Raw genomic sequence first — 18707 nt, 5'->3', positions numbered from 1 at the left:
CGAAAACATTTCAGCTGAGACAATTGAACTGTGGTGTTTCCCATTGGAGCGCTGACCTTTGTAGATGTCCCAGCCGAGTTCGAGGATAATAGAAAACTGAGCGCGGTTAAATTACTACTATTGGTCTATCCGTCCTTGATTACGGAAACGCCTGGCTCTTCTTCAACCCCCGGCCGGGTTCCAGCTGGAACAACAACAATGATCTTGCGGGCTAGTGTCAAAAGCATGTACATAGCCAGCTGGGATATCAGTGGTGGTAGTAGGGGATGGATATTCAGCCGAGATATGTATAAAGGTGCCACAAGAATTCCCAGCTGAGTCCGTTGGCTCATGAGGCTTGGACTTTTCCTATCTCTTGCGAGACATCATTCTTAGAGTTATTCCACTGAGTGCCCTGCTGTCAATCCGTCCGTCCCATATCCGTTTATCCGTCTATCCGTCTTCCGTTCGACAGTAGGCGACCAATACCTGACATGATCAGCTCTATATATAGTGCCAGCAACCTATCACCTTAACCGGTGATAGCGGCCTTTTTGGCTCAGTTGGTTTATCGCGAGTTGCTGGCGCGGTTTCTAACAGAGAGGGAGCGAGAAGCTGCGCAAAGGTTTTGACGGTCGTCCTCATTTCATTGTCGTCCTCTGCCAAGTTGAACACGTCATTCCCGTGCAAAACTTGTTCGTCGTGCTCTGGGTCATCGACATTGTCGTCCGGTTCAAGTAACGCTGCATCGAGGCCTAGTGTCATCATTGTTGCCAATGTTTAGCCAAACGTCCACCCCACAATGGGAAACCTGACTCACCATCGTCCTCAATCGAAGTCAGGGGCGAAGGAGCACCACTCTCACTGGCAGGCCCTCCACCCTGCTCACCAGCCTTCTCTCCTTTTGCTCGGAGAGCCTCGAGCTCCTTCTTGAGCTGACCCAAATGTGCCTTCGAAGCAGAAACTCTCCCCTTGGCCCCCTTGATACGAGACATCTTCCAGCCCCTCACACCGGCTACAGGGGTATGAATCAAGAACAGCAAACGAAGCAGGGCCCAGACGTACGGTCAGAAGCTGAGTAGTCCAACAGCATATGCGCCAACGTTTCTTGCTCAGCATCCAGAGAGGCTTCTAGGTCTTTGATAGCCTTAGTATAACCACCTGAAATCCCTCAGGTTCAATGTTAGATACATTTTCAGGGAAATAAACACCCTTACCGATGGTGGTAGGCCGTGGTTGTGACTGCTTCCTTTTCTTTGCCATTGGGACTATGCGAGAGGATTAGCTCAGTCGACGAAGATGGTTGATGCTGAATGGGCGAGGAAGGTGAGCGGTCTCGTGGGACTGGATGTGGGGGGTTTCGAACCGGGAAAATTGCGGGTGGAGACGGCGAGTTGCCAAACCACCTCTGTCGCGACCATCGGGACGTTGACACCTTGAATTCACAGCTGAAATCACAGGTAAACAGGAGTGGCCGACGAAGACCAATCAGGACTCACCTTCACCCCAAAATTTTGGGAGAATGCACCCTCTGGGATCGAAGGACATCGAGACGATCGGCGAAACCAATCACGAGGACCCCAAATCCATCACATCGGCGCCCACCTGGTCAGGCTCAAGTCAAAATTCCACCCGATTATCGAGGAATTCAATCTGAATTCCACCCCTTTTCTCTCCTCCTATCGACCTTGGCTGTTACATCCGGTCAACGATCCGCACATACCATGCGGTAGTTCAGGCCAAGAACCCTACAAAGGCGAGCCGGTGCTCCATATGTCATGCATTCACATGGTGCGCCGATCATTTGACGTCACTTCTGTGATGTTTTGATCCTCCCGCGGATGTTTCCCGGACTTAACCAAGTTTTCGTGCTTGCAACAACCAAAGAATATGAATTTCCAGAGCAAAACCGAATGCAGACGATGTACAGAAAGTAAAAAAGAAAAGATGAAGACAGCGAGGAAAGACAATGGAGTGGTGGGTTGCCGACCGAAAGGAACAATGGGGGAAAGGTGTGAAAATACCGGGGGAGACCATAGGATCAGTCACCACCATGACATGGGGCGGGTTCCAAAGGAGGCGGGGTCGCGTACCCTAGCTCTTCGCACACGTCGACAAGGCAGCCAGAGATGACCTCGTAGGTGATGCTGGACATGGAGAGCTCCTCAAAGACGTAGCCGCACCAGTGCAGCCTCCCATCAGAGCCGTACTCCACCGGGACACGAGTAGGGATCCCAGCAAGTGCCCGCACTCGGAACCCCTTCTTGAACCCCTCCTCGGGGCCCCGCTGAGTCGTGCTCTCTCCGTTGCGTTCCGCGTCCAGAGCGCGGTAGATCTCCTTGGAGATCGCCTGCATCTCGTCCTTGATTCCGGGCCACGACCAACGATAGTCGCCTAACGCCTTGTTAGCCTCGGCCTTCCAGGCCCGAAAGACAACGTCCAAGCTTGTAGGCTTTGAACGATCTGTGGCAGACGTTAACCTTGATCGATATGCAGACGGGTGGAACACTCACCCACGACACCAGTGTCTGGTCACTTGAACGCACAGGCGTCAGCATCAATCCAGTATGAGCCATGCAGAACGTACCAGGATCTCTGAGCCAAATACCACTAAGGTCTGCCAAAAATTGCATTGTAACGCGGTAGAGAGCGAATCGAAGATAGTCGTGTCTTGTGGGGAGTGTCATGAGCTTCATCACAAGTGTACGAACCACTTGGGTTCGAGCATCCCGATCCGCAGGGGTTGGGATCGGGACATAGAATACGCTCTCCGGATCCCACCCAGGAGGCTCCGGCAGAGAAGACCCTTCGGATTCAGGGTCTTCTCCAACTGACGAGTCGTTATTTGAATCGGAGGAATTGACGATGGGCGGCTCGATCGATTCACTGGCGGTGGTAGACGTCGAGGCAGAGGCGGGCGTTGCTGAGGAATAAACGGCGGGTATGCGTCTAGGTACTGGCGGCAGACGAACCGAACCGGGAGCTGCCACCCAGACGTATTTAGGTCTGGCAGGCTTAGAGGAGGTAGGCTTAGAGGAGGGAGAGGACATGGCGACGAGGATGCGGATAGATGGTTCCAAAAAAAAACTGATGGGGGATTGATTGAGCAGGCCAGTGATTGCCTCTGTGATGACATCAATCGGCATCGGACTCCGCCACTCCTCCTCCACAGAGACTAAACCACCTCGCCATTTTCTTGCGATCGTTCTCGAGAAAGGGCTTGGTTTTCACGTTTTATATGCCTTAGAACATGTATCCTGCTGTGGGTGAAAACCCCACCCCAGTATGCGGGCTCAACAAAAAGTCAGACGACGACATCCATTCACTTCACACTCACCTATGCAACTTGACTCCAACTTCCACCTTGAGATGGCTCGCCCAAAGAAGTATCACACAAAAGCCGAAAGAAAAGAGGCTAATCGAGCCAAGAACAGGAAGTATTATTCCAGGTGAGATATTATCCTATTTGGAACGAAAAATTCCTAACACCACTACAGAAAGAAAGATGAAATCAATAGGCACCGGCGAGAGAAGCATGCCAAAAACGTTGCTCGGTGCGCAATCTCTCCACTATTTCCCTGAGATTGAAACACTTATTTCATCCTAGCCTGGCACGCAGAGAGCTTCGACCTTGGACCCAGCTGGGTGAAGGACGAAAGGGAACGACCAGGTCAAGGTATGTTCCGTTCGGAACATCTGCATTGCGCTGGGAGGCTAACAAATCATTCCCCAGCACTCATAATGACGAGACCGTCAAGAGATCGGTGGCGGCAGCACGAGTTATATTTAGAACATACCAGAGGGTCGTCTCCAACGACGCCTCTGCGTATTGTTTGAACCTCTGCCGCCAGCTGTTCAAGGATTTCGAAAACGGCATTTCAATCGCTGAAGCAAGGAACACGGCCGCCTACCACGCCAATAGAATCGCAACGTTCACCAAACAAGTGCGCGTGCATTACGATGTCATTCTGGACCGTGCAGGGATTGGCTCGGATTTCAAGACAGTCGAGAGCATGATGAATCAAATAGGAGATGCGGTGAGGATGGTGGAGGACATTGAAGCGTGCCTCCTTGAAGGATTTGAGGCTTTAATCCGTTCCTTCAGAGAGAAAAATCTTGTCTTTCAACTGTAGATGTACTTAGTAAATGTAGTCACTAGAAGTATCGAAGTACAGGAGGTCATATAATCTCTGGAAAGTCGAAAACTCCTCTTCCCCTACTGTCGTGAACAGCAAGTACGAGCCCCTATTTTTCCTTATCTTATCTTATCGCTTTCATCGTTTTTATCATCTTTTCTTTATTCTCATTTTTGCTCTTATTCTCGACACGGACACTTTCTCCCATGGAACACTGCCTCGTTATGCCCTTCGCCCTACGTCTTATTGTTCTCTCCATTCTTGCACTGCCTCGTTACTCCCGTTATTGTTTCTTCGCTCTTCGCGCAGCCTTCGCGCAGCCTTGTGACTCTCCTTATTGTTCTTTTGTGTCTCGCCATCCGTTCGTCACCTTGACTCATCGCGGCTATGTAGACTGTAGAATAGGTGTATATAAGCTAGGTAGATCCCTCTGTATTTCCTCAGCTTGACCTCTTCGTCAATACACCGCTTCAGCATTCATCAGCATTCGTCGCTCATCGCTCTTATCCCGCTCGCCGTTCTTATCTGCTCCGCATCACTGGTCTTTGGTTTGGTTTAGTGTTCGCTCTTCGCGACACCTACCATGAACCAATCAGACATTGGGACACTGTTCACGCGACGCCAGAAAAAGACAAGCCAATCATTCAATGACAAACAATTTATTTACGAGGGGAATACTACAACATCTACTTAATTAGTGTCCACCGTCGGACCCGAAGACCCCTCCCCAACGTTCTGATCGCCCTCGTGCCGTTGGAAGGCGCCGCCGTGGACCCCCAAATTGCTCGAGTTCTCGTGACGTGCCAACCTCTCCAAGAGAGCATCAAGCTTGCTCTCAAGGTCCTCCGCGCGCTTCTCGGCACTCGCAAGCTTTTGCTGCGTCATCTGTAGCTCCGACTCCACTTCGACTCTAGCCCGTCGGTCGGCACGAGTCAGGGCATTCATCGTCAGACGAACCTCATTGTGAATTTTCCGGACGTGCTCGGGCGCATCTTTCCTAAGCTTTCGCGATGTGAAATGCACAAACGGTGTTCTTGAGGCCGGGTGTTGCATGGCTAAGTAAAGCCAGCAGCCTGTACGAGTGGAAATGGATTCACACTGTCATAGTCAGCATTACAGAAATTGAAGTATCAAAAAAAGCGACTCACTCTAGACAAAAGGTCCGCGGTCCACCTGTCGAGGTCTTTCGTAGCCTTCCTTTGAGAGGATATGACCGGCTTGAGTTCACGGACACGGTGAATGGCTGGGGTATTCAGGCGTTAATGGTCTGAGCGCTTGCGCAAAATGATTCCGACTTACGGTATGGCTCTGAACCTCTGCCCGCACCTTCTACCACGCCCCAGGTCGCGTTGCGGCCAGAGGGTTGCCTGCGATACTGCTGCCCTTTACTCTTCCTCTTCTGACCAACCTCGTCGTCCGAATCCTCCTCCTCGACAGACGATTCATCGTATCCGGGATTCTGTCCAGAAGGGCTGGGGGGGTTGGGTGAGCTGGGCGTCCCCGCACGACTCAGAGCAGACGAAGGCGACGGCGAAGAGGGGGGGGAGTTGCTGGAGGGGGTGGCGAGTGTTGTGGTTGATTCGTCTGCTGCTCACGTAGGAGATCTTCTGCGAGCAGTTGGGGATCGACGGGAATATCGATCACGGGATTAGCTGCACCAGGCGCAGGGACTTGTTGGGAAGGCAATCCTGCTTGTAGAGACAGGGGAGGGTCAGGGGACTGAGGAAGGACGGGCTGCAAAGGGGCCTGCGGCTGCCTCTGTGGCTCTTCCTGAGGTACTTCAACAGGCTACAACGTGTTAGAGGAGTGTCGATATATAGCCAGATTTTCATCAGAACGTACCTTGGGCTTTCGGAACCGATGTAAAGCGCAGGTGGAGAGAAGAGGCTTATCGGGGCATTTGAGGCAGCGCTTTGGCGCCCGCTTTCTCTTTTCTTTGGGATTTTCGGCCATGGCGGTTCAAGAGCAAGGACAAAAGGTGTTTGTGGGGTGGATTCCAAGGTGTTTGTTTTGGTGAGAAAACATCGGGATGCGACACACCGAAGGAAACGATCCCGCCCGTTTCCTTCCGAGTGAAAGATGTTCTTTCGAGTGCACCAAGATGTCTAGCACGAGACGCCGATGCCAGATACTTTGGGACGACGACAGCGACTGCGATGGAGCGGGCAATGGGGAGTACCCCTCAGCTCTTTTGGAAGCTGTAGAGAAAGAGGACTGGGACTCACCAACTAAGGTCCGCCGAACAGTGGTCAAGACTCCAAAGCCACGTCGGGACATTGGCAGTCGCAAAAAACGGCGGGTGGACAATATGGAGGAAGATACGGTTTTGTGGGATGGTCAACCGTCTCCTTGGGGAGATTATGCTGTTTCGGGAGACTCCGAAATGGATCACACAGCCACTGCCTCCGGGGATTCCGAGGCGGACTTGGACGCATTTGTCGATGCGATCAATGCCCATGTCGCTGGATTCTACTTCCTTGAGCGCAATCTCTTTGCGGTGCAAGGGTGGGATTGCGTGAGGAGACAGTCTACGGTAAGTGAAATGTATGTTACATGGGCTAGAACTAGCACTGAACTGAGTAGGACCATTGGTTTCACCTGGAGTACCAGGTTCTTGACGGCGACCTGCTCCTTGCCTGTACCTGCCCAAGGAGTCTTGACCCAACATGCATTCATCGACAATTCTTTCGTTATTTTGAAATAGAGGCGCTGTCTGAAATGCAGCAAGATAGGAATACAGGTGAGTATCACACAGCAAGTTTTTCAATAAATATGCATTGACCGGGTTGTGATTAGACTCCCCGGCTATTCTTTTCCTACGCCAGGTCCTCCAGAACGAGGAGGTATACTCCTTGTTCTCGGTAAAATCCACTTCGTCATCGGCTCTGAAAGGTCGGGCTATCGTGCGCCATACTGGGGTGGCGGGGAGCTGGCGTGGGGATTGGAAGTGTTCGAAGGATCATGGAGGTTCGAGCTGTGTTCACATCCGAAGAGTCCAGGAACTGGTGGGGCATCCTGAGGAGCAGGATCGGGACCACGGAGTGAGGGAGGGGGGTAGTACTGTGACCGACATGGGTACGTACGTTAAGATGTCAACGTTGAACACAGAAGATTGATTACTTGACCAGTAATTACACGTTCGGGGTCCGTTTCGTGTACCTTGGAATCCAGGTCCCGGCTTGGGCCTCTCTGCCCAGCGATCCTCATTTGTATGCGGTTCCAGCACCGTTTCGCTCGCCGCCTTCTGTACCTTTGCCCCTGAATGAAACGTCGTCGTGTCCTTGTCCATCGGGAAGAACGTTCTACGACCCCTCACGTCCAACAACCGAGCGATTGTGCAAGATATACACGATCTCCCAAGTCTACGAACACCACATCATGCTTCAGCGGTGTCCGACCTGCCCTCCCACCAGCCGCCGTTTCATCGGTCCAGATCTTCGAGAGATGGGGCTTTTCAATTACAACAACACTGTCCTCGTTTCCCATGAATTGATGGAGGAGTACACAAGTGCATACACTCTCTCGGAAACGCCTTTCTCTGCTTGGGTCCAGCATCTCGCACGGCGTTACGCAGCCTTCAATCAGGCATTCATGGGAGAAGACCTCTTCCGCTCGGTTTGGTTCGCGTACGTAGAGCTTCAAAACTTCGACAACGACATGACGTGTGGCAAATGCGGCGAGTTCCCCGACACCGTGATCTGGGATGGCATAACGCTGGCCTTCGGTCGCAAGCACGTTCGAAGCTCCCTCCGCCCACCAACAACACCATCCCAGGACTCCCTGGTTCGCGAGAAAATGAAGTATCACAAGAAACAACAGCTGATTGAGGACAAAAATCTACGGAAGCGACTGCGCCTTGTGCTTGATCCGCCTGACTTGGATGGATTATCTGACTGGGAGGCTGAAGATGCACTGCCGACACCTTCCAGTTCGCCCTTGAAAGGCTCCGGTGCACGCGCGCGAGAGGTGAAATTAATTCGGGAACACCTGGGGCGCCTCGAGGCGGTGGAGGAAGGGCTGCGCAAGACATGTCCAGCGGTGGCAGATATATTTGCGTCGGTTTATGGTCCTTGTTCGTTTGCAGAAGGCGAGAAGCCAGACTTGGCCTACAAGTCTTTTTTCAGACAGGTGAGCGCTGGTGTTATTCGAGGGGAATTTGTTGGTTAATGGATTGGTGAAGTTGGCGGCGGAGGAATCCGTCCTTCAACTTGTGAATGCCGTAGGTCTGGCCGCAGTAAAATCGTTTCTTCAGGAGCCGACATTGGAGAGACGTGCAGCTTTGATCCCGATCCCAGCACTTTATGGGACTCCTCGGGGTGGAAAGCGATGTCCCTTCGCTTGTAATGATAATGGAATGGATTGTAGAGCGGGTGGAGAAGATACTGGGAGATTTGAAGGTTCACGAGCCGCTGCCCGATCGTTTGGCGTCACTCCCAAGCCCATCAGCGTCGTCGGATTGGAAGCAGGTGTTACTCGGCTTAAATAAGCTGAGTGTAATTTAACGCGAGCGCGCGCGAGCATTTTGTTCCCTTTCATCAGTCAACTGGGAACTTATTACCTTATATGGTACATTGCAGATTTATTCAGTCTCCGCTTTCACTTTCACTTACTTCCTGGATATTTTTCGGTATATTCATGTCAAACTCCCTCTCTCCTGTCATATAGAATACTCTAAGTAACATTAACAGAAAAAAATAACAATAAAATAAAAAAGGGGTTTCATAAAAACCTGTAGCTGCAAAAACATGTTGCCACGGTTGCGTCCGAGTTTGAAACACCGCAATGACGCAATAAGCGGAACTGATTGAGTCCCAGTTCCGCTTATTGCATCAGCCAAGCCAATGCCAAGCTAATGCTCCACCGGTACCTGGAGTTGAGGGGGAAAGAAGACAACTACTGATATCTCCTTCATCTTTGGTGTGTTTTCTTGGATTTTGGGCTCGTTTTGAAGCTAATAATTGGTGTTATGAGACGCTAAAATTTTATCCCGCACAATGCTGCCGTTGTGGAGGAGATTGCGGCCGGGTACATGAGGCTGGGGATTCCGGAACGAGGAGGATCATTAGTGAAAAGCAAGGGTCGGCTGACCCCTGCAGGTTTTCGGGTCAACCCTGCGATGGGTCGGGTATGGGTCGCCATTTTCAGACCCGAGATCTTTAAAACAAGCCACAGATCATCAGAAACGGATGGGAAATGGCTGAGATACGGTCAAATTATTATTTTAACCATATCTCAGTCATTTCTTATCCGTTTTCGATGATCTAAGACCCAACCCGTGCGGAAAACCCGTCGGGTTACGGGTGGGGTTAAGCCAGGGGTCGGGTCTATTAAACATGTAAGACAATTTCGTTGTGTATTCGTTAGTGAACTAACTATAGTAATACTACTCTTTTGTTACATTTTCTAAATACATCAGTAAAGGTGATTACGGCGGAGCCTTATTTAAGCCGAGTCTCCGCCATGCATGTGCATTGGCCCGTATACTAGTGTATTGCGTTTCTGAGTTGTCTCAATCTGTCTTTCTAACAGGTGCGATAGACTGGGTGCTACTATAGCATGCCGCAGATACGCCACAGGCCCGTGTATCCTCGTTTGAAGGGGGATGGCCGCAAGGATAGGTCGTCAAAGACAGACGACAAATGTGGCAAGTATTATGCCCAATACGGGGAGCAGCGGCTGACGGGGGGGATCATGGTGGCGTGGTGTACCCATAGCATATGTTATGGGTTTCATTGCATCGCAGAGAGCGAAGGGAGGGACGATGTTTTTGCGGCGATGGTTACTCGTTGGCCGGTGGCTCCCAAACGCGTCGTCTACGATTTTGCCTGTGCCTTAGGACCTTACTGTCTTCTCCGGGAGCCCCACTTCTTCCAGGCCACTCATTTTGCTATCGACCACTTCCACAGTTCTGGGCATACCAAATGCTCTCCAGCGGCCTTCCTATCAGAATACTAGTGGGCTGCGGGCCGTTAAACGGCATACAACCGAGGCCTGTTGGGACAAAATGCCCCAAAACCAACAAAGGAAAAATCCGCAACACCGAGAGTCGAACCCTCGACCTCACCGGACATCACGTGGCCTTAAGGTGTCGAGAATTTTGGACGCGCGAAACCCCGCGCAAAAGAACCCGAGTCCCAACAGGCCTCGGAACTCCAATGTCGATCCCCGACTAGTGGCCATCAACTCGAGCGCCGCTGAATGCGGAAATAGTTCGCTGAAGAAGATCCGAAAATCTGTCAGCTACATGTCACAGAGAAGGGCAATCGTGTACACGAAGATCTTTTTGTCCATCTGGAACCGGGTTCGCCTGCGGAAGGCTTTGGGCATTAAACTTGTCTAGTGTGTTTGATGTCGTATACGTAGTATTATCTATGTATTGAAACCGTGTCACGGTACCCGGTACCCTCACGTGACCAGCTATCGCCTGAAATCGACGGTCTTTTCGACGATTTGGGAAGTGGGAGGTCTTTTGAAGAGCAGAGGTCCAAGCTCGAGCGGATTTGGCAGGCGGTTTGGCGCCGAGCGATGCCGGCGTCCATTTCGGGCAGCGAAGTGCCCGTTTTGGTCGTTTTTGATGCGGAGCTTGAATTGGAACATTTGAACTTCACATCTCTCCCTTGCTCTCGATGGCGCTCGGTGCGTCTGTACATGAATTTCACGATTGATTAAGACGCAGATAGATTCTATCTGTACTATTAACTTAGAAATGGGCTCCCATCCCATGTGTAAGAGCAATAATCAACCACCCAGGGCTCCATTGGCCAGAATTTCGGGTTGAACTGGGAAGAGACATACAATGGACGAGAAACCAAATGGATGGGGCACAGAAGACGTTGAGATAACGTATGATCAAGCTGAATTAGACTCTGAGAGAGAAGCAGAAGAATTGGAGGAGGGTAAAGATGAATTTTCGCACCTCTGGCTGTAGGTTGATAGGGGCTTGTTTACTAAATCAATCAGATCAGCCGTTTCTCGCTTCGGTGGTGTTCGGTGGGTATCAGGGTGGTAGATTGACAGCGGGAACCATGCCAAGGGCTCCCATTATACGGTATAATGCTACTGTGTACCGGTACCCCACCGAAAAAGCGAGGGTACCCGGGGGTACCCCCGCTAGTGGGCAGTATGCCTTATATCCTATATTTAAAACCGATTCCTAGTTCGACTTTGTGAATATTCGCAGTCTCGTGAGACAGCGATGGCCAAGTGAACGGGCCTCTACTGGTGCACAGTCTTAAAAAACGACATGAGGATCGTGGCAGTCATTGGAAACTGCAATTGATCAATGTACCTTGATCTCAAATCGTCCACGGTCCTGAGGAACTGCTCGACGATGAAAGCCAAATTCACGCGGTCTATAGAGACCGCGTGAAGGGATACTGTTACGAAGGAAATGTCATAAGCAGTAACAAAATGTCCACGTGATATTGTCCCTACAGGTAGGGGTTATAGGTTCCTACTGGTAGGGTGTGATAAGACACACATACGGTGTGACGGTTATCTGGGCTTTGATGGAATCCTTCCCGCACAATTTCCGTTTCATATAGCAGCTTCCATTGGTAAGTATAAGTACAGGCTCTCTGGCAGAGAAGGTCTGGTAGAGCTTATCGGATGGGTCGGGTGACCACAGCGGGTATCCTCTTAATTTACATAAGTCTTGGTGGATGAAGTCGATACCTTGCAGGGAAGCCCTGGTGCGAATCCCATACCAGCACTGCTTGCATAAATCGAAGTGGTGTTGTGTTGCATAGCTGCGTCCGCTTTCCGCAGGTTTAAAAGAAGTCGGTATCCCTGTGGGAAAGTGAAAAAATCAGGGGTTACTGAAGGATGATCGATGATCAGTCACCGGAACGACATACGCAAAAGGCGAAGATGGTGTGGAGTCAGCTATCAGGAGATAAAGGTCAGGAACAGAAATGTGAGGATCGGTAAGCTTGACATACCCGAACAGAATGCCCGTAAACGTCTTCGGGGCCACACAACCTCCCAATAGATAGACTACGACTGATATCAGTGGAGTCCAAGATTATGACGAGTCTGAACTTACCGAATAGGAGAATGAAAGCCCACGTTCCATCGCGCATAAGGACGCCCGTCAATCGTACTTGCTTCCACCCCAGTGTCCTGATTAGCCCAACGCACTTGTATGCTGTGGCAAGGAACAATATAGCTTGGAAGACCACCGGAAAAATGCTGCCAGCAGAAGCGGTTATGTTAAAGGTCAGCATAAAGAAAACGACCATATGGGAGTGAGACTGTGCGTACGTGGTGACCAGGAAAATCCTCCCCGGCTCTGATATCAGAATGCAGTGATCATCGAAGGCTAAACGAGGTATAGAAAGCCCCATAGCAGTAGCAATGGCTGCGACCTCTACAGCGAAGATGATGCCTATGGACCACTTTATGTATTTTTTCTGGTGATAAAGGGCAAACACTGTGGAAACCAAAGAGTTAGTCATGGGTTCGTGGATAGTAGGCGCGTTTTAGCCCAGTGGGATTACCTCTCAGCACGAGAACATAGTCCACCAGTGTCATAAGGAGTGTGGAAGCCACCGCTTGCCACACGTTCTGGGTAAAACAATCACGAGCGGATGATACAGTTATGAACTGTGCAGACCTGGAGCGCTGGAGTGAGGTGGGTTTGCAAATGAGTCAGTCAATTCACTCACAGTTGAGCCGCTACAGCAAAGTAGCGGATGAAAAAGAAAAGAAATTTCGTGATATTCCAGTCTTGACTGAATCGAGGAGCTTAGTGCTTAGCCTGGAAAGAACAAAGCGAAATTTTTATACTTACGTCCAGATGTGCTGAACCTACACATTGATCTCGTCAGTACCAAAAGAGCTCTGAAGGCATACGAAAAAGACTCCTTACCTCGCCGGAAAATGTAATCAGGACGTCGTATACCAGGAATGCGCAAGCGGCAGCTTTTTGAGAAGGGTGTCAGTTCTGTCAGAGTGGGGCCCTACTCGGCAGTACATTGACGTCCATACCATTACTGTAGCCGATGGTCTTCTGGAGTCGAGCCATATAGAGCATCAGCTCGAGCGGAATACCAGGAGGGGGAACACCTGGAGGGCCATCCATGGTTGACGAGACTGATACTGTACCAGGAGTCTGTGGTGCCCGAGGCGAGGGGGAGCCTGGAGGAAAAATAGTGCGGTATAAGAATCCTAGATAAAGTACTGGAACTGAAGGTGACAAGGATCTTGACATACCGTGTATTGTTTCTCTGCTCCAGAGGGTGGGTATCCAATCGGATTTGGCGATCTTCCTTATTTGTCAATTACTGATAATAGATAGTCACTGATGTCCATAACGCGTTCATCGCAAAACTACAGGTGCCTGAGATGAGATTGCTATTAAGCGCCCGGGCGCTTAGGTGTAATGTAAAAAGACGACGGCGATGTAGTGAATATGGACAAATTTTCTTACTCCCAAACACCTGTCTACTGTTCTCGCCTGTCAAAGGTGGTCGGGAAGGAATGACACTGTGCTTGGCGCGAACACAAGGTCATGTCTGGTGTGAAACATAGAGGTGGGAGATGGAGTATCAGCGTTCGCTTTCCGCAAGTTAAGAAGCAGTCGATATCCCTATCAAGAACTGTGATAAGATAGAAAGTGGAGATAAGCTTTGTAGATTTCACGCACGCAGAAGGCGAAGAGGGTATTCATCCAGCTGAATATGATAGTTGGGGAGCTGAGGTATTGAATCGAGATTATAAGGTTTGATTGCCTGATCTAAATGGTGGACTTACCCGTACAGCAAATCGGAGAGCGCATTTGTGGCGATTCCATTCAATATACAAGCGAAGAGCAAAAACACTGAGCGTGGTTAAGGGTGAAGTATTTCACAAATCAACAGAACAGCTCACCGAATACGAGGACGAACGTCCAAGTCCCGTCCCGCATGAGAACCGTAGTGAGGCGCACTTGTTTCCATCCAGCTGCCCTAACCACAGAGAAGCACCTCCAAATGGTAGCTACAAACAGAGCGGTTTGGAATACCACCACCGGGATGCTGTCATTGGTAATTGTACATGTCAGATCTGCACGTTCTCGTTGAACAGCGGTGGAGAGAGCAAGATAAACTTACCTGGCTATGAGAGAGACGGGAGGCGCTTCAACAAGAACACAATGGTCGTCGAATTTGGACGTGGAAAGAGCGATTATCAAAGAAGTCAAAACGACAACAATCTCAGCGACGAAAAGAGAAGCCGTGAGGTATTTCACCAAAGGCATGTGAATGTATAGTGCGTGAACTGGGATCGTAAATGAACGGTGCTCCAAATGAGTTTCCTATACTCTCTTGGTACTACAGGGGCTTACCTCGTGCTAGAAGAATATAATCGACTGAACAAAGGACGAGCATGGCCGCTACTGCCTCATAAGCCATCAAGGCGTGGCACTCGCGCGGCCTGAGCTTTGTGGTGCTGCCGAATTGCGTCGATCTGGACGAATAGAGTTTGGGTAGATCCGTCAACTTCGTTCTATAGATGTCGTCACTTACATCTGCACTGCTACTGTGAAATATCGAATGAATAGAAAGATGAACTTTGGAAGGCACCAAGGTTGGCTACGAAACTCTGATTACGGTAGGCCTTCGCGTAAGATCAAAGCCAGTGACATACGGCCAGATGAGCTGAACCTTCAGTGGAACATATTTTCTTTTACTGAATGGCTGGAAAGGAGAAAGAACGGACACAGACCTCATCTTGGAATGTTAACATCACGTCGTAGAGGAGAAACGTGCATGCCGCAACTGCCAGGTACCGGGCGTCATCGAGCTGGTGATCTGCTGATAGATTGTTACATACCCCCACTATAAGTCGCAACGCGAGCCCCTGCCGCATATTCTCCCGTCATAACAGGAGTTTCCATTGCAAAAGTTGGATATGTAGTACGTTGTATGTCCTGTTCGCACTGTGCGTGATAGCGATCCCAATAGAGGCCAAGGAATCACGACTTGGTATCGAAGCGCTCACATTTTAATGGGTGTGCTCTCGTGGTGACATAAATCTCGGGGAGATGTCCGAGGATGATAGAAATCGCAAGAACCCTTCTCCTTACCGCGTGCCAAGTGGATCAGATCCTGCAGTAAGCGCCTTAGCGCTTATTTCAGCCCTTAGGGGAGGGATAAAAAAAGTCGTATGTGGATGAACCTGTCATCCCCAACGTCTTTGGTGCACTTGTCTTCGCCATGCACCGCGATGCGGATCGCGCAGGCTAAAGCGGTGTCCCTTGGGTTCGAACTCCCGACCAGGTAGGATCACGTGAACTCCAGCGATCGACCTGCCCTAAACTCTGACCACGACCGGATTGATTTTCGATTTGTTAATAGTCTTCCTCTTCTTCTTCAGTTTCTTCTCTTCTCCCTTTAGGTTTGAAGCATTAGGTTGCTTCAATCGTTGGCCAGCACACATCTGTCGAGAACGTTCAAGGAAAGCTTCAATGGCAGCTCAAGTCTCTCAACAATACGCATGTGAGTCCTGTTTCTGCTTTGAGCATTGGAAGATTGTGGTTTGCGGAGAATCTGGAGGGAATCGATATCGATGTGGAAGAATTCAAAAAATATAGGTTGGGTACGACTGGGATACACAGGAAAAGCAACGAAATCTACCTATGGACGACCAGGAGGCCACCAGGGGAATCTGGATGCTGAATCTCTGCCGGCGCCCGCTGATTTGGCCTCCACAAAGGCCCACAGGCGACCCAAAGCCAGTTTTTGCATCCTGGGGATATTTGGGCGTCCACAAAGCTTTACCACGGATACCTGTCTGGTTTGAGCTCGTCTCCTAGCCGGGAGACGCGCCTTGGGCGTATTGGTGGGGCTTGGGCCACGTTCTATCGGATCCACGAGGCGGTCGTGTGTGTTGGTTCCACCCGGACCTCGTTACCACAGCGGGCTGGGCCCTTAAAAAGTGCCTAGGACATCCTTCCCAATCCCTGGCCAACGAGCATCGCTGGCACCCCGGGATCCGGACGCCAGATTCACGAGGCTGTTCACCTGGTATTTGTGGAATGGCTGGACCAACAGTGTGGTTGCTTAAATGCTTTCACTCTTTTTTGCTTTTTTTCCTTGATCGCTTCTCGCGCCCATCAGATGACTGACTGTTCGCCCAAAAGTCCGCGCCCAAAAGTCTCTCGGTCTCGTAGGAGGGACCCCTGATTACCTGCCCGTTCAAGGCTTTGAATCTCCAGATGTTGCCGCCAAGACCTACACGTACAGTGCCGATGGTCGACTCTATGCCTACGCACTTCCCACTCTGTATGTACCGTTACGATTCTCCACCGAGTGAGGCTGATCATGCTTCAGTGTGCGTATCTTCCAGGCGGAGGGTGCTCAACTCTTACAGGAATTGCCCCTCCCGAACATCATCGAGATGAGTTTTTCTCCACGTGGAACCTACCTCTCGACATGGGAGCGCCCCGTCAAGCTCGAGGACGGCGCCCAGCACAAGAACTTGCGCGTCTTCTCCGTCTCCACCGGAGAGGAACTCATTTCCTTCTCCCAAAAGTCGATCGAAGGATGGCAAATCCAGTACACCATCTCCGAGTCCCATGCTGTTCGCCTCGTATCATCCGAGATCCAGGTGTACAGGCCATCCGAATGGTCCAAGGGTATTGCCGACAAGCTCAAGGTCGAGGGCGCCACCAACATCGCGCTCAGTCCCGGCCTCAACCCTTCCGTCGCAGTCTTTGTGGCTGAGAAGAAGGGAGCACCCGCGAGCATCAAGGTCTACGGCCTTCTCTCACTCAACGCCCCACCCACCTGCCAAAAGACGTTCTTCAAGGCTGATCGTGCTCAGATGAAGTGGAACGTCTTGGGCACCCAGGTGCTGCTCCTCACCCAAACCGAGGTCGACAACACGAACAAGAGTTACTATGGCGAGACTGGGCTTTATCTTTTGAGTGCAGCTGGCAACTTCGATTGCCGTGTGACGCTCGACAAGGAAGGGCCTATCCACGATTTCGCATGGAGTCCCAACTCAAAAGAGTTCGGAGTGGTCTACGGATGTAAGTGAAGCTCCATCTCCGTCTCGATTCACTAACTGACTTTGAGGTAGATATGCCCGCTAAGACGATGTTGTTCGACCACCGTGTTCGCAGTGTCCACGATTTCGGCCTGGCTCCATACAACTTCATTTCCTTCAACCCTCAAGGTCGACTTATCGCTCTCGCCGGTTTCGGTAACCTTGCGGGTAAGATGGACATCTTCGACCGCCGCACCGTGAAGAAGCTGTGCACCATCGACGCGCCCAACACTTCCCACTGTGAATGGTCCCCCGATGGTCGATTCATCCTCACCGCCACCCTGTCACCCCGTCTGCGTGTCGACAACGGCGTCAAGATCTGGCATTGCACAGGTCCTCTCGTCCACATTCAAGCCACTGAAGAGCTCTACCAGGCCTCCTGGCGTCCCACCCCCGTCGAAGGCGTCCCTCCCTTCCCGCAAGCCATCCCACCTGCCCCGGCCCCGGCTCCCAGTGTCAAGGCTTACAACGAGAGCAACGAGGGCAAGAAGAGCGCCACGCCCGCCAAACCGGCTGGTGCCTACCGACCACCTGGCGCCCGAGGACTCGCCACACCCGCTATCTTCAAACGTGAAGACGAGGGTGGTATCCGCCTGGACGGTACCTCCACACCTCCTCGATACGGGCGGGGACCCGTTCCTGGTGCGCCCGGCTACGGATCCCAATCCAACGGCTATGGAAACGGAAATGGGCAGAGGAGAGTGGTGCCCGGTGCTCCACCTCCAGGCTCGGGCCCGAGTGAGGAGAAGAAGGGCGGTAGGAGGAAGAAGGGGAAGAAGGACGGTGAAGGGCAGGATGGAGGTGCCGGTACGCCTCCCGCTGTTGATGTTGGTGCTGCGAATGGGCAGCAGGGAGGAGGTGGAGGCAAGAAGGGCAAGAACAGGGCTCAGCCTGGTTCGGGTAACGGATCAGCTGCGCCTACTCCCCCGGCTCCTTCGACGCCTGCGGCATTGGAGCCTCAGACCCCTGTTACCCCCGGTGGCGATGGACTTGATGCTGTCGCGAAGAAGATTAGAAACTTGAACAAGAAGGTTCGTGAGACCTTTCCAGTGGCTCGGGATGTTGCTCATGATTATCGTTCGTATAGCTCAAGGCCATCGACGAGCTGAAGGAGAAGCAGAAGAGGGGAGAACGCCTCGAAGCCACCCAGTTGAAGAAGATCGAAGGAGAGGCTGACATCAGGAAGGAGCTCGCTGGCTTGAACGCTCAGGCTGGCTCCTCGTAAACCCCTACTCCCTTCCCTTTCCCATCATCGTCATCTGTCGCATTGTGCTGTGCTCTGCCTCACTCGCTCTTCACGGACATGTACATGATGTGTGTGCATAGTACACGATAATGTCGATACGACCTTTTTCTTTTTCTTAGAAAAGCATGTTGTACGCATTCACGACGCTTACAAAATATGGGTGGGGTGGGTCTTGGCACCCAGGGCCCATCGTTAGACATCATGGTTTGGTTTTTCTTCATGACTGCTTTCGTTTTAGCTTTCCTTCGTATTTAGGTGATCCTAGGCTTAGTTTTGTGGGTTGTATCTGGATGTACATACTAATGGATAGAAGCGTG

At 51.2% G+C, this 18707-nt stretch overlaps 8 protein-coding genes across 8 annotated transcripts; 4 read left to right on the top strand and 4 right to left on the bottom strand.

Annotated features, from left to right (window-relative positions):
* Positions 1–432: 432 nt before the first annotated feature.
* On the bottom strand, positions 433–1242 carry CC1G_10419 (hypothetical protein; the record flags this gene model as incomplete). The annotated part of the gene is made up of 5 exons (XM_001839983.2): positions 433–468; positions 517–734; positions 800–994; positions 1045–1140; positions 1197–1242. The coding sequence occupies 5 exons, from the start codon at positions 1240–1242 to the stop codon at positions 433–435; spliced, it is 591 nt and encodes a 196-aa protein (XP_001840035.2).
* A 778-nt stretch (positions 1243–2020) lies between these two features.
* On the bottom strand, positions 2021–3029 carry CC1G_10418 (hypothetical protein; the record flags this gene model as incomplete). Its single annotated transcript, XM_001839982.1, has 3 exons — positions 2021–2442; positions 2493–2507; positions 2567–3029. The coding sequence occupies 3 exons, from the start codon at positions 3027–3029 to the stop codon at positions 2021–2023; spliced, it is 900 nt and encodes a 299-aa protein (XP_001840034.1).
* A 289-nt stretch (positions 3030–3318) lies between these two features.
* CC1G_10417 (hypothetical protein) lies at positions 3319–4112 on the top strand (the record flags this gene model as incomplete). Its single annotated transcript, XM_001839981.1, has 4 exons — positions 3319–3428; positions 3477–3533; positions 3587–3655; positions 3713–4112. The coding sequence occupies 4 exons, from the start codon at positions 3319–3321 to the stop codon at positions 4110–4112; spliced, it is 636 nt and encodes a 211-aa protein (XP_001840033.1).
* A 693-nt stretch (positions 4113–4805) lies between these two features.
* On the bottom strand, positions 4806–6068 carry CC1G_10416 (hypothetical protein; the record flags this gene model as incomplete). The annotated part of the gene is made up of 5 exons (XM_001839980.1): positions 4806–5213; positions 5264–5358; positions 5415–5702; positions 5774–5903; positions 5958–6068. 5 exons carry the CDS (start codon positions 6066–6068, stop codon positions 4806–4808), a joined length of 1032 nt encoding a protein of 343 aa, XP_001840032.1.
* Positions 6069–6216: 148 nt separating this feature from the next.
* CC1G_10415 (hypothetical protein) lies at positions 6217–8282 on the top strand (the record flags this gene model as incomplete). The annotated part of the gene is made up of 4 exons (XM_001839979.2): positions 6217–6648; positions 6699–6855; positions 6912–7194; positions 7244–8282. The coding sequence occupies 4 exons, from the start codon at positions 6217–6219 to the stop codon at positions 8280–8282; spliced, it is 1911 nt and encodes a 636-aa protein (XP_001840031.2).
* Positions 8283–10119: 1837 nt separating this feature from the next.
* Positions 10120–10455, top strand: CC1G_14020 (hypothetical protein; the record flags this gene model as incomplete). The annotated part of the gene is made up of 1 exon (XM_002911936.1): positions 10120–10455. The coding sequence occupies one exon, from the start codon at positions 10120–10122 to the stop codon at positions 10453–10455; it is 336 nt and encodes a 111-aa protein (XP_002911982.1).
* Positions 10456–11884: 1429 nt separating this feature from the next.
* Positions 11885–13197, bottom strand: CC1G_10414 (hypothetical protein; the record flags this gene model as incomplete). The annotated part of the gene is made up of 9 exons (XM_001839978.1): positions 11885–11903; positions 11972–12110; positions 12160–12305; positions 12378–12546; positions 12614–12729; positions 12782–12847; positions 12907–12923; positions 12985–13037; positions 13104–13197. 9 exons carry the CDS (start codon positions 13195–13197, stop codon positions 11885–11887), a joined length of 819 nt encoding a protein of 272 aa, XP_001840030.1.
* A 2279-nt stretch (positions 13198–15476) lies between these two features.
* Positions 15477–18503, top strand: CC1G_10412 (eukaryotic translation initiation factor 2A). The gene is made up of 5 exons (XM_001839976.2): positions 15477–15592; positions 16237–16378; positions 16427–17127; positions 17178–18175; positions 18232–18503. Exons 1-5 carry the CDS (start codon positions 15562–15564, stop codon positions 18367–18369), a joined length of 2010 nt encoding a protein of 669 aa, XP_001840028.2. The 5' UTR covers positions 15477–15561; the 3' UTR covers positions 18370–18503.
* Positions 18504–18707: the final 204 nt, after the last annotated feature.

This window comes from Coprinopsis cinerea, assembly GCF_000182895.1.
Source record: "Coprinopsis cinerea okayama7#130 chromosome 2 map unlocalized cont3.2, whole genome shotgun sequence".
Classification (NCBI taxonomy): Eukaryota; Fungi; Basidiomycota; class Agaricomycetes; order Agaricales; family Psathyrellaceae; genus Coprinopsis; species Coprinopsis cinerea.
This window is presented reverse-complemented; position numbering and strand designations above follow the sequence as displayed.

What these genes read in the sequence shown, in the direction of transcription:
- CC1G_10412 (XM_001839976.2), top strand. Translation starts at nt 15,562, where the DNA reads ATGGCAGCTCAAGTCTCTCAACAATACGCAT. An exon ending in GTTCGGAGTGGTCTACGGAT is followed by an intron (nt 17,128 to 17,177) that starts GTAAGTGAAGCT and finishes ACTTTGAGGTAG; the next exon opens with ATATGCCCGCTAAGACGATG. An exon ending in TTAGAAACTTGAACAAGAAG is followed by an intron (nt 18,176 to 18,231) that starts GTTCGTGAGACC and finishes TCGTTCGTATAG; the next exon opens with CTCAAGGCCATCGACGAGCT.